Source organism: Lytechinus pictus, chromosome 7 (genome assembly GCF_037042905.1).
Source record: "Lytechinus pictus isolate F3 Inbred chromosome 7, Lp3.0, whole genome shotgun sequence".
Lineage (NCBI taxonomy): Eukaryota > Metazoa > Echinodermata > Echinoidea > Temnopleuroida > Toxopneustidae > Lytechinus > Lytechinus pictus.
The window spans coordinates 8,856,396-8,871,364 of NC_087251.1; the positions used below are offsets into that span (position 1 = coordinate 8,856,396).

Genomic DNA, 14,969 nt, shown 5'->3' on the forward strand with positions numbered 1-14,969 from the left:
TCACAGGCAATCTCTGTCACCACCACCACCTGCCCCCACTCCGTACTTCGCTCGCTTCGTCCGGCTCTCACATATTTTTGTTTTCAACCACCCCCTCCCCCTCTCTCTTGCTACCTCCGCTTCCTGACACATACGCAACACATACATTCATACGTACATGCATAATTCCATTTTCTATATCTCTTCAAGTGTATCCGATTTCTAGCGTTATATAATCCATGAGCAATTTTCCCCTGAATCAGGTTCACTTCAGGGCATAACAATTACTATTATGATAACTTTACCTTCAAATGGTAACTACCATGTTGACATAACACAACAGTCAATCAAAATCAAGTATTCCATGACAGTTACAATTGGATGGCAAATTTACCATAATAAGTAACTTTTATGCAACGGGACCAGGTCAGTTAATTCAGAAAAACAACAAAAAATAACACACCAGGGAGACACTGATATCTAAAGTACTGATCCTCACATGATTTATCTTTAAAATGGTAATCTTTTGTAGTATCTTACATGATGCATGTCATAAACATTAGCAAACTTATTATTTCAATATATTGATGTACATTCAACATCAATAACAGATTCAGAATCGTAACAAATCATATAGGAATGCAATCTACTATAAAATGGAACAAAGAACAGGTAGTTTACAAAAATATATAGCAAGAGACAGACATTAACAATTGTCTTACCTGCCTATATGTATGTCACCATAAGAATACCTCAATACCACAAGAAGGACAATGATTACAGTATTTCCACAGAAAGTACATCAACCTTGGGCCTGGGTTAAATCTAACCCATCAAACTTTAGAACCCCAACTTGAAAAGATTTACAAGTTAAACAGTCCTTTTTGCAGAAAGTTTGAATTTTGGAGTCTGGACTGGATCAGATCTTATTCAATTTCTAACTTGACTTGTGGCTTTAAGAGATGCATCTGAGGGATGCAGTAGCATCAGCCCCCCCCCCCCCTACGAAAGGCATTTATCTTGACCTCTTAACTGGGTCAGATCCAGCTGATTTCATAACTTGACTATTACAATTCAAGAGACTGGGTATGAATTTGATGAAGCTATATATCTAGTATAAAAAAATTATAGTTATTGTCATATTATTGACACAAAAGCTTGACAATTGCATAAAATCTGCACCATCAATGTCAATACAGACAAATAAAGTCTACTTTGTCTATGCAAGCAAGACAAAAATGTCTGAATTCATGTATTTTAGCATACTATTTAATATCGTTGCTGTTACAAAATTTAAAGAAAAAAAAATCAACCCGTCACCTACATTAAGGAATGTGTACATAAATAAACTATAATTTTTTACATAATAGGCCTAAAATTAGGCAAACATCTTACAGCTAATAAGTAAATTCCAAACTTCTAAAGTCCAGAGTTAACAATTACATTTTTATGGATTGTTTCATATTCCATGCTTGCCTAAGAGATGTAGCATAACTACTCATTTTCTCTTTACTTTCTTGTACATGTATGTTGTATACAATCACAGTTATGAGAGAGAATCTCATAACACATTTTCCCACATATATTTAGTAGGTTATTGCATTGATCACATATACAATATTATATAAGTTCTTCACTATAAAAAACAAATTGCACATAAGCATAAATATGAATTTATTACTACTGTATAAGATACATTTATTTCCTGTTTAACTTATGGAATTAATTCTGAAATTAGGGAGCTTTTAAAAACATGATAGAAGGAAAAGAGAATGGAAGATTCAAAGAAAATTGAACTGTACATGCTAAGTTCTAAATTTTTATTTAGATTATGAAAATCTGATTAGGATTGAACGTTTGCAGATCTATCATCATCTAAATATTGTCATATTTTCAAAAGCTCCATAACAGCATACATACAGTATATAATGGCCTATCTCATTTTTTATCTGCAATGATTGTAACAGCTGTAAACAAATATTTTAAAATATTGTTACCTTTATCTGTATAATGTCAATTTTGACATAAACTGGTAATTTAGTAACTTTAACGTTTTCAATAAGACATACACAGATTTCTGTACTAATATCAAAAGCAAAAGTCAATTGAAATCAAAATTCAAATTTGACCCATCATTCATCTCATACTGGGACAATTACACCCTGAATAATGAATATCTTTGGCAATAAATGCATAAACACAAAATTTAACAAACATGTTTAAACTTATATCGTCACTTGCCCGCACAAAGGCCGCTATCTGCAAATTTTGTCAAAATTTTCGAAAAATACTTTTTGTCTGTATCAGGTAGGAAATAAAAAATGCTACCATTTGATACGTCACTTTTTTTCCAGATGCGTCTTTTTTATTGAATTATTCTTAAAGGCCGTTATCTCCCTTTGGTACAAAATTTCCCTGCACAAAGGCCGCTATTTGCATTATGGCATTTGTGCAGTGACAAAATTATGCAGTCAAATGCACAAAAGCCGCAATTGCGATAAGGACATCGCTGGCAGGGCAGTCAATTGGCTGTCTATCTGCCAGAAAATGGTGCAGAAAAGAGACCCTGGGTCTGTGAAGGTTTGGACAAACTTCACAGAGGATTTCCAGGAGATTTGTGTCCATGGCATTGGAGATGCCAAAGGGATGCGCTGCAGACCCTGTATGAGCATCCTATTGGAATTGCTCCTGAGAAGAAACATGATCTACTTGATTTGTGTAAGGCAGGTATTATCCCAAGCCAGTACAAGGGATTCTATCATATTCATGCTGGCTTATTAATAAGAACTCTGTGTTCATCCATTATCAGTGTTGTAGTCAAGGCATGAACTCTATAGGCTAAGGCCAACGCTAAGGCATCAAACTTCAAGGCCAAGGCATTACGACGTACATGAAACAAGAAATGCAGCTCAACAGATACACGTACATAAAACAAAGCAGTTAGTATTCAATGCGATGTTTATCGTATTCTGAAGTCAAAGAAGAGTAACATCTTTATCATGTTTATGTGTTTATATGCTACAGTAATATAGTGTGAAATAGGGTACTGAAGTGATGGGCAGTTTGCATGTTTTCATCTGTGAAAATAAAACATGGTCTATAGCTTAATAGTATGTAATAAGACATTGCAATGAAGGGGCGTTCTAAGCGAAACAACCTACCCTTTCATAATTAAAACATTATATAATAGGCAAGTGCATAGGAGGTGTATTTGTTGACGACGGCTGGAGTGATCAAGCAGGAACATTCGCCATTATAACCACAGAGAAAGTCAGTATTTTGAACCAAGTAAAAAAAAACCTACACATAATGGCATGGCAGTGAAGGGGCTCTTTTATGCAAGGGAGCGAGAAAATATGGCTATTTTCAGAAGTGAAATTATGGAGCATTTACGCTAGAATACCCTAATTGAATTTTTCAATATGTTAAAAGTTACTTTCTGTGGAAAGGTCCTAATTAAAAAGAGTGAATTTTATATCAAACAGAAAAAGAACAGTGAGTAGTAAAAACAAGAATATTCACTTTTACTTTTCAGGAATAAAAAGGAAGCTTTTGTTTGGGTTTAAAGGACCACTAATATGGCAAAAAAAGAGCTTATATTATAATGTATAAAATAGAACAAGTGCAAAGTGTGCATCGTACAAAGAACACAACATAATGCATTTAAAAAAAAGGAGAAAATAGTGCAATTTCAGTTAGGAAAGGGGCATTTTTAATGCACTGTTTATTACGAAAGGGGCATTTTTAACGCAGTTTACCCTGGGGGTGCTTTAAACCTCTATATCTAAATCTTTAAATAGTGGTGGGCTATAGAATGTTGATGTTTCAGATCACAGAGAGGACCAGCTCTATAGATGCAGCTTGTGCTCCTGAGCATTTTGACACCTTTTTCAGAAAAATCAGTCAAAAATTGAGGGGGTGCCACCAAAAAAACGATTTGGGGCAAAAAGGTTGTTGACCCCAACCCATTTTTGTCAAAAGTGTATATCTCGGCTTCTTCATAAGCTATTTCAACGATTTTTGTGTCAAATTCTATGTTATTTTGGACAACTAACCTTTCCATCGCCACGCGCGATAGTGGCCTTTGTGCAGGCACGCGACGATATGCATACTTTCAGACAAAGGGTATTCTTGTAAAAAAAATCTCAGATTTGCCTGGCATAGCAAAACTTAACATATGCAGACTAAGTATTACAGTTCATTGATAACCGATAAATGAATATCGATTGCTTTTGAGCTAGAGTTTTCCAGCCTTTTTCTTTGCGAACTCACTTCTTTCCTTACCAGCAACAGGCACTTCTCTCTCATCCCAAAGTGTGATACCATCACAGGCACAGATCTTCTTTGTATTCTCAAATAATCCTGCTGATCTAGCTATCACACCACATGAAATTCTATGGAGAGACAAGAAGATGGATTGATACAGATTATATGATGTTAAGAGTACAATGAAGAGAAGATAGGTGAAAGAGGAAATGACATTCAGGAAAGAAATTATATGGAAGGTTCTGAGACAGAAATTTTTTTTTTATAAAGAAAGGTGAGGAAGGAAGAATGGAGAGAGATGAGATAGTGCAGGGAGATAGGATCAACAATGATAACAAACTGAAGTTAACAATAATTACAACATCAAATAATGATAATTTTCCAACCTTCACTTTACTAACCAGCTATCTTTAACATTTATCTATCAAGATCACATTTCCTGTGCTTGGTAAGTTTGGTTTCTCATTAAATCATACACATGTCAATCAATATCACATGGTGACACAGACCACTTCTCTGTCTTCTTCTGGAAGTCCATTATAGGTTTCACTGGATTTTTTTTATTGTTAATAGATTCATTGCTTGCATTAGCTAGTCAGTCCATCTTTCCACTTGAAATATCTATATAAAGTGCCTTAAATGTCTACTACTGCTACTGCTGTTGCTACTACTACTACAACTACTACTACAACTACCACCACTACCACCACCACTACCGCAACAACTACTACTTCTACCACTACCACTACTACTACTACCACTACCACCACCACTACCACTACTACCATACTACTACTACTACTACCACTACCACTACTACCACTACTACCACGTCCACTACTACTACTACCAATACTACTACTACTACCACTACCACTACTACTACCACTACCACCACTACCACTACTACTACTACCACTACCAGTACCACCACCACCACCACTAGCACCACCAACACCACCACTATCATTATTATTATTACTAAATTAAGTGAAATCTCTATCAACAGTAGGTAAAACTATAACATGATTCATGATCTCCCCATGATTCTTCAAATTATTAAAAACTGGTGTCAATGACTGTTTTTGGTTGATTATATGTCTATCTTTTTAAACAAATATAATATTAGTATTGTAAGAAATATTGGTAGAAACAATGCATTGTAAGATGCTATCAAATTGAGGGGGTGGTGATGGTTGTGAGGTGGAGAACCTTTATTCATAATAATAATAATAATGCACAGGCTTTTTCCATGATAAAGAACGTACCCAATACCAAATTTAGCTCCAATATCTGTGGTGACACCAGACTTTTCTCCAACGACCATGGATCGACCAATAACATCCCAAACCTGAAAAATATCAATACATGAATAAGGACACAATTGAGAATTAGACAGGGGATATTAAACAGGATGAATCGAAATGAATGACAAGAGAGATATAAAGATGAAAGGAAGGTTAATACCAAGGAAGGAAAAAAGATGATCAAGAATACCACAGTAACATATTTTATTTTGATGTTAACAAATATTTCCATCCCCAAAATGCCATGACATTCAGAATTTACTTAAGCCAGGCACATATCACATGATCCATTGCAATCTAATATTTAAATGAATTATGATAGCATTTAACATCCCAGTATATAAAGTCTTAAAGATCAAACTTCATAATAGTGGCATGAATATTGAAATACAAATTCCAGTCTCTTTTGAGCCTCCCTGTAGGAATAAAAGCAAATAAATTTCCAGTTTGCAAAGACGTTTACATCAGCTGCGACTTGAAGTTAATTTGGATTTGATTCCAACCACAAGGCTTGCTGCAAAGCAGACGTCTGATTATAGTATTCCATGAATTATGACAAACTGCCAATAAAATAATTTTACTTCTTGTGAATTTCATGTTTAATGCAAATTGTAATTTATTTTATTGTGCGAGATTCCATAAAGACTAATTTGAAAGGGTAAAATGAAGGTAATTGAGACCTAGTTGTTTCCTGTCACTTTTTCTTATGATTTCAAGTTTGGATACCATTCGTGCTATAAAATTCTCCTCTTTTCAAATACTGGATTGTGTTAAAAGTAGAAGGCATCATCCCATGCTTGTTGCATTCATGAAATAATTGGAGATATTTACGTCATGTTTCTTTGAGTAGAATAATCTAAATTTCTAACATTGACATTAGTAAGTCCATGTACTAAGTATCATATTCCTTTGATTATACCTCATGGATTTCTAAACTACAATTAGTCAAACTGTTAGACTACATCTATTGTACATTGTATAGAGGGACTGAAAGGTTTGATTACACAAACATCCTTTTAGGCATTGCTGCCCTCTTTGGTCAAATATGGTAAAACTTGATAGTGAGAATTCAATAGGCTATAATAAACAGTGGGCATGCCACACACTAAGACTAAATCAAAGCTTTAATTGATATATTATATTGTGTGAGTCATCATGGAAGTGGAATAAAACAGAAATCTTCCTGATGACCAATAAAAATATTGATATGTTTCCCAACATGCTCAAATAGATTACCGTTCGGGACAATTTGCAAGGGCCACAATCACTTATTAATTGCCACTAATTTGCTATTATCCAAGCCACAATATCACTAACAGATTTTTGAGATATTATATTTTTGTTTAAATATCATAATTAAAATGGAAATTTTCCATTTTGAATGTCCATTGCATGTACTTTGTGTGTTCATTGTTCAATACTATATCATTTCATCTTCAATTCCCCTTTTTTGTACCTTGAGTTGATCATTTTCCATTCTGAATGTGGATCTGCCATTGTCTTCTGCAACAATCTCACCAAGATATCCTGTTGCCTAAACAAGAGTAAAATACAGAGAATAATGAAAATATTGCCAACTTGCACCCCATACACTGTGTTCATAGTGAAGTTAATCAAGTCTTGACAGAATAATACTCTGAAAAAAAAAGGACAGATATGATGTTTATACCTCGGTCACATTTGCTCTATGGCGAGTCTAAAACAGCAGTTTAAACATTTTTGTACCAGTTAAATATAGGTGGTTTGAATAAAAATATAAAAATAAATTTTTATATTTTTATATTTATATGGTTTGAATAAAAATATAAAAATAAAACGGCTGTTTTCGGCTCGCCGTAGAGCAAATGTGACCAAGGTATTAATGACAAACTTGTTCGTTTTTTTTTATCAATGTGAGATCTGCCTCTCAAACTATGCAAGCCCGGGGGGGGGGGGGGGGGGTACTCACGAAATAAGGCATACAGAGATGTGCCGCTGGAATGGGTCGCTTTTTGGGAAGAAATCCCTAAACATGGGGTATGGTTTTATGCTGGAAAATCCATAAACATGCCCCCAATTTTTAGATAATGGCCTTAAACATGGTCCATATTCTCCTCTAACTTTGGGTGATAACCTTTTTTTTGCTTGTCAAATTTTAATAGATCCCTAATAATGGGTACCGTTTTAGCCAAAATGATCCGTAAATATGGGTATGGGTTTTGAACCATCAGCTGCACACCCCGTCCAAACTAAATCTAAGTACCCCCCCCCCCCCAGGCAAGCTCCACAAAATGCAGATAGACAATTAAAATGTATGATTAATAAGAGAAGTACTTCATATATTTCTTTGCTAAACCTTAAAGCCTCTTTGCTCAAGAATACAGGGTATAGATATACAATTTGTAATTAACACATCATATAACTATTCTCACCTTTTGTTCTGCAGCCTTCTCTCCATGAAGTATACCTCTTGCATCAAATATGTTGCCACAACTGAAAGAATAACAATACAAAAATAAAGGACTCAGAATGCATGAGAACTTTAAATCAAATCAGGTAAGATTGACTAATTTTAGTAAATATACTAAAAAATATATTAGACAATTACACAGTGATAGAAGGATAAGGTTTTTTTGTTTGAGGGCAATCTCATTGATCTGGTGGTAAGTAAATAATGATTCAATTTGCATGAGAAAGTGGACACTTAAATTCATTTATAATTGCTTGAACAACTTTAATACATCTTTAGGGTAATATCTTTTTTACTGATCTATCTTTATTTATTCATTTAAATAAGGCATTCATGAATTTCTTGCTGATCATTATATCATCAACAAAAAAGGGTTCACTCACCAGACATATTCTCTCTCCTGAGCTTCCATTATCTATCAAAATTACAAAATTTTGGTATTTCCAACAAAGCAGTTATTTCAAGGTAGCTCAAAAATGATTACTTTCCTTTCTCATATACCTGTTTCTTGCTTTTCAATTCTAACTTAACCTCTTTCATTTTGATTCATCTTCAACTTCTCTTCATTCCACCCTCCAAATGGTCCTTTACAGGACTAAACACATGTTGTAAGTCTCCTCTCCGTAATCTGTATAACCATGTAAACTTGCAAAGATCTAAAATTAATATGAATTGTAGAGTGTAATCTTTCATTTTGGTTGCTGACCTTGCACACCCCTCAGAGATGTCTCCATATTGATGGATGCGGAGAGGATGTTTGCCTGGTGATAGACCATCAATAGTCCCATCAATGATACAAGTCTCCTGAGCTACCTGAAGTAATCTAACCACTCCTCGGGCAGACTCTCCTGTCTCTAGCAAAGCTACAGCTGCTCCAAGGTGTTTACCTGAAGGAAGAGGTGTAGAGGTGTTGTGGCTCAGTGGATAAGTCTCCTGACTTTGAACCACAGGGGCTGGGGTTCGAATCACACTGCAGCACTCGCATCTTTTGGCAAGGCATTTATCTGCATTTGCCGCTCTCCATCCAGGTGTAGTAAATGGGTACCTGGTAGGAAGAAATTCCTTGAATGCCATCCGATCAGAGTAGCCATGCTAAAGCCGAGGTAATAGCATGCAGTGCTTAAAAACATGTTATTAAGCGCTATATATTTGTTTGATATTATTATCATTATAATTAAATTTATCTATTATAGACAGAGGTACCTTGAAACCAGGCTATAGTGATTTTGAAGCACTCTATAACAGCACCCCCCCAAAAAAAAATAATACACACAAATTGATCTCATACACCCGCCAATTCACACACTTAATGCATTTATAAAATTGAGATGCCTCGTGCCTGACTGTAACTGATTTCTTTCAAACTGTATATTATCCTATTTTAATAGTCAGAATGCGAGAGGACATTTAATGAGATTAAGCTGGGCAAGCTATAATGTTCATCTGACAAGCAATATCAATGAAAGTCACTTCTTCAAACACATTTAGTGAAACAGCACAGAAGAATGACGGTGCTTAGCAAACTTTGCTAATAAATATCTAAGCACATTTTCAATGACTGATGTCAGAATCACCAAAATTGACTGGATTGACCAAAATACATTGTGCATTAAGTTTTTTTTACCAAGATATTGTTTTCCTTCAGCAGTGGATTATAAAACCTGTCACTTGCGAAAAACAATTCTTTAAATCAAGCAGTAAAACTTGAATCAAGGCACTGTTACACTAAAGTTGTCAGCACTGATAAATTGTTGTTCTCTGACTATTGCCAATCCAAACCAAGGATTTTACTGGCATTTAGTCAGAGATGACAACTTTCATGAGTATACACTTTCATGAATAACCAATCTGCTCTTTAACTTACCTGTGACATTTGACCCTTGACCCTTCAAGACAGCTCTACGTCCTGTTGACTCCAAGAGTGCAGTCACTCTGCTGGAAGGAAGCAGAGTAGTAACAATCACCTGCTCCTTAGAGAGATTGATATCAACCCCCTGGATACCTGTTACAAAGAATTATTTCAATTAAAGTTAAAGCAATTCACCAAAGAACACAGTTATAAAAAAAAACGTGTTCTCTCTTTGACAATAAAAACAGTTCAGTTGCACTACTGGCAAACTTTTCTTAAGAATTACTTCCAAATGAGAGAGGCAATAAAAGGGTTCATGAATCAATCAAAAGCATTCATGATATCCAGCAAGATACTCTTTTCTTCAGACTAATTAATCAAGAATGGTACATGTATACAATACTCCCTAAGTACCTTTAAGTACCTGGGAGCCTGGGAGGACAAGCCCAATGCCTCTGGACCTATAATTTGACTTTAACTTTAACAAGAAGCTTAAGAAATAACAATCCTTATTTTTTTGTGAGCAATACAAGTACATGTAATTTTCATCAAAATCAGTGCAAACTATTACATATATGAAAGATGTGATAGTCGTGCCCCTTTGGGATTGACAAAGAAATAGTCGCCTTGTCTGCACTATTTTGGGTTTTTTTTCTATGACAGAGACAACATGGTTGACATTTTACCCCTTTTCACTACAAGTATTTGAATTAGAATAAGGAATACCTGTCTTAGTACAGTACTAAGGATGTCATGTATGTGTTTATTTGTTGCTTGATTAAAATTCTGAAGAAAAAAAATATATGCATAGACAAGACATCACACTGACCTTACATATTATCAGATTAAACAAAAGTAGGCCTAAACATACCTTCTATCCCTTCAAGAGATTTTTTGACAGCTTCCACACAACTATTGCATGTCATCTGCACAGCAAACTCCATCTGCATTCAGAAAATAATATATTGTTTTGCAGAGCTAATATTCATTTAAAATCAACAATCAGCTTTAAGTTTAACCACGATAACAAGAGAACTGTTAGACCGATAAATAGGTCTATTTCTGTCAGGGATATGCTCAGCTGAGACTTTGTCTGGCTCCACGGTATCCCCTCCATCAATAGACAGATGATGGCCATTGGACTCGTAATGGTGGAGGTTCAACCGACGCTTAACTACAGCTTCTATGGAGAAAGGGGATGCTTTTGCATCCTCCTCGATTACTCCTAAACTTTGCTTTTCAACGGGGTAAAAGGGAAGAAATAATAAAGATAAATTTATATTAAACACATTCAGCTTACCACCCTCCCGAAAAAATTTGATGACTAACAGATCAGGATCAGCCAGGTTCTTCTTTGATCGCCCGATCGCCATCAGCGCAGCTACAGCTGATGAGCGTACGAACATGCCAACCGTCAATCCGCTGGCGCGTCTGTTCATTCAGCTGTAGCAATGGAAGAAGAACCACCTGGCTGGTCCCGATCTGTTTGTCATCAAAATTTGCTATTTTCCAGCATATTTTTCAGAAAGGTTGTAAGCTGATTGTATTTGATGTAAATTTATCTTTAATATTTCTTCCTTTTTCCCCCCATCAAAAAACAAAATTTAGGAGTAATCTAATTGAGGGTGCAAAAGTGCACCCTTTCTCCATACCATAGTCACTGTAGTTAAGCGGTGGTTGTTTGCTCTACACCATTACAAGCCCAATGGCCATCATCCGTCTATGTGTGAGGATAAAAAAAGTCACAAAATGTTGAAAAACTCCTTCCAAAACAGCGGAATATCAGTCTAACGTTAATTAAGCGCTAGTGCTAGCGTGCACTTAGACAGCTGGCAGCCGTCTGTTTCGAGGAGTTTTTTAACATTTTCAATTTTTTTAATTTCTCCTCGTAAACAGACGGCTCACTATCGTGCAGCCACCATTAGGGGGTTAACAATGCAAAATCCCCCCGACGGGGCTCATTGATTTTTGTCTTTATTTCATAAAAATATGTATAACAAATTTTACCAAATTAAAGATAAATAAAAGAAATATAAACTTAAAAGGGGGAAAAACAGTGACTTAATTTTACTTCGGCTGTCGCGCAACTTCACTTCCCTGTTTTATCCGAACTTAATACATAAACATATGGCCAATGAGGCTGTACAGATCGAGCTAGAACTTCGGTCTCTGTATTTGGTGATCGAGTGGATTGGAGCCAACGAAGTTCAGCGGAATAACCTACATATCAGAGACCGAAGCTTTTTTTGTCTGGCGTGCACTGTACAAAATGCTGTTGTATCGCGATCCCGACCCTCGGCCTCATCCTTAGCCTGGAGGCGTCTGGGTAGTAAAAGTCATCTACTCTACATCTAGGCTACTTACTGGGGAGTAAGCCTACGTAGAGTTTAAAAGTGACTTTTACTCCCCAGACACCTCCAGGCTACTCATCCTCACCCTGTTTTTCACACCGCCCGATATATTTCGTTCCCAAGCCACCATGGTCAGTTCCTAATTCCTTGGACCCCCATTTCACGGTTTCGTGAGGCACATCCACATCTAGACCAAAAGCTTCGGTCTCTGTTATGTTGGTTGTTCAGCTGAACTCCGTTGGCTTCACTCACCAAATACAGAGACCGCAGTTCTAGCGCGATCTGTACAGGGGACTCAATGGCAATATGTTTATGTACTTAAGATCGGATAAAACGGGGAAGTAAATTTGCGCGACAGCCGAGGTAAGTCACTGTTTTTGTTCCTTTTAACTTGATTTTTCTCCGTTTTTTTTTGGCAATTAATGCCAAGAGGGAATATTATTATTAATTTGCATTTTGGTCGCGTTAATTTTCAAAATTTGTATTCATTAAAGACAAAAATTGAAGAGCCCCGACGGGGGGATTTTGCATTGCAAATCCCCTAATGGTGGCTGCACGCTAGCGAGCCGTCTGTGTACGAGGAGAAATTAAAAAAAAAAAAAAGTTAAAAAACTCCTCGAAACAGACGGCTGCCAGCTGTCTAATCCACATCAGGCATAAAAATATTCTGAGTGCAGGGGGGGGGGGGGGGGGGGCACAGCCACAGGCCACCACAGCTCAGCAATATAATAAGCACACATGCAGCACAATCTTTGGGAATTCCTACCCAGCCGTCACGGGGAGAGCGACATCAGAAAGGCGCTAGATCCCGTTGGCACGGAGTCCGTCTTGTAAGTTTTTATCTAGCATTAACACGTGCAGTTACACACCAAATTCACAAACTACGATATATTATAAAATGAAATAATGACAAAATTTACTTTAATAACATTTACCTGGGAAGGTGTGGCCATTCTTGTGAAATTTTGGTGAGGTAAATTCACGTGATCATTCAGATTGTCAAGCTTTTCGCAGCAACGGTATGGTCTAGTTTAATAGACAAATTAATAAAGAACAACAAATGAGAACAGGCTGTGGGTTGCACGTCGGATTTTTTGTTCTTTTTGTGATTCATCAGGACCTATTTCTTTTTCATTCCTTTTCTCCATTGTTTTCCCGTTTGTATACATTTTTGACAAGTTTGACAATTGGAAGTTGGGTATCAGTTTGCTCTTATGATTGTTAAACGGCATTTTCACTCCAACAAAAAGTAGATTTGAATAAAGGGCGAAATATTAAACAAACACAATGCTGAAAATTTCATCAAAACCGGTTAAAAAAAAAAAAAAAAAGTTCTTTCGGACCACATAATTCCTTTTTTTTAAATTGTGTAAGGACTGATAAGCAACATGTGTCCATCAAAATTCGCATGTATGAAATTTAGATAAGCCATAGTTATTGGTTAGGGACCCATAGGCGGCGGAAGCGGGGGGGAGGGGGACGTGTCCCCCCTAAAATTTAGGTGGGGGGACAATCCCCCCCTAAATTTTTTTATGATAATCTTTTTTTTTTTTTTGCTTGTCAATTTTTTTTCCTGCGTCCCCCTAAACTCAAAAATGTGCGCGAAGCGCAAAGACCCTTGCGGTCGGAGTCCTAGATGCTCTCTAATCTGGCCCTTATTTTGGGAGCTTTTATTCCAACAAATTTATAACAGTTTCATACGGAACGCAGGCAAAATTAGAAAAGATTTCAAAATACAGCGAGAGTCAATATTAATGATAAAAAAATTGCAGCACTTTGTTAAAAAGAATCTAGATTTTACCTATACATAACTGGTATTTGGGAGACAGATAATGTCTTGAAGTATCTATATCTTTGCAGTCAAAGTAGAATGAATAATAGAGTATGTCTGTTGTAGACTCTAACAAGGATGTCAGTCTCCTAGTCACTTTCAATATGGGAAAAGTAACAGTCTGTCAGCAACAAGTTGCTTGAACCTTGGCACAAAAGGTGTAATTGCCAGACGAAGGCACTGATGCAAATGTTCACTGGTCAAGCAGGGGCCGCGGAAGCTTCAGCCCCCCACTTTTTCCCAAAACCATTTATAAAAACGTAAAAATGACCATATGATTGTGATTTTTTGCATGGCCAGCGTCCCCCCCCCACTTTGAAAACCGTTCCGCGGCTCCTGTCAAGGTACTTCGGTATGAGTTAGTTCTTTAAAATGTTCATTGTGGAAAATGCACTTTCACACCTGTATGTAGATCCAAACATGGTGAGAACAGCGCTGGTCATCTAATAAGAAAGTAGATCGAACAGACAGAAAAGACTCCACTAAACTTAGTTTAAAAGTCAAATTAATTTGACTGCCATTACTTTTATTACGGTTAGGTCTATATGGATACACAATGTAATCATATTGAGCTATGTTTCATATTGTGACTTTAGTGATTAAAAAAAAAACATCAGAGTCTCGCGGGCCGGATAGAGAAGCTCCGCGGGCCGTAGTTTGAGAACCCCTGATCTATAGATACGCAAGATAAATGTTAAAATTTTATCTGATAGATAAAATGTCATCTCAGAATACCAATTTCATTTTAAGAGATAAAATAAAATGTTTTAAAGATAAAATGACCTCAGAATACTGCCCCAGAAAATCAGTGTCTTTGTTCTTCAGGGATATGTTCAGATTCACTCTGCATTGTAATTTTTTATGAAAAAATAATAAAAGATAAAACCTATCAAAGAAAGATTTTGTAGCATCTGTGATTAAACAGGTACATCAGCAA

The 14,969-nt window shown here is 36.3% G+C and overlaps 1 protein-coding gene across 1 annotated transcript; it reads right to left on the bottom strand.

Moving 5' to 3' along the window:
• Positions 1-460: 460 nt before the first annotated feature.
• LOC129265021 (copper chaperone for superoxide dismutase-like) lies at positions 461-13,249 on the bottom strand. The gene is made up of 8 exons (XM_054903000.2): positions 13,137-13,249; positions 10,722-10,794; positions 9,866-10,003; positions 8,708-8,888; positions 7,964-8,024; positions 7,009-7,086; positions 5,514-5,596; positions 461-4,373 (listed from the first exon to the last, which is right to left on the bottom strand). The coding sequence occupies exons 1-8, from the start codon at positions 13,152-13,154 to the stop codon at positions 4,217-4,219; spliced, it is 789 nt and encodes a 262-aa protein (XP_054758975.1). The 5' UTR covers positions 13,155-13,249; the 3' UTR covers positions 461-4,216.
• Between the last annotated feature and the right edge of the window lie 1,720 nt (positions 13,250-14,969).

What these genes read in the sequence shown, in the direction of transcription:
- LOC129265021 (XM_054903000.2), bottom strand. An exon ending in TCAAGGGTCAAATGTCACAG is followed by an intron (nt 8,889 to 9,865) that starts GTAAGTTAAAGA and finishes CTCTTCCTTCAG; the next exon opens with GTAAACACCTTGGAGCAGCT. An exon ending in ATCTCTGAGGGGTGTGCAAG is followed by an intron (nt 8,025 to 8,707) that starts GTCAGCAACCAA and finishes TTATTCTTTCAG; the next exon opens with TTGTGGCAACATATTTGATG.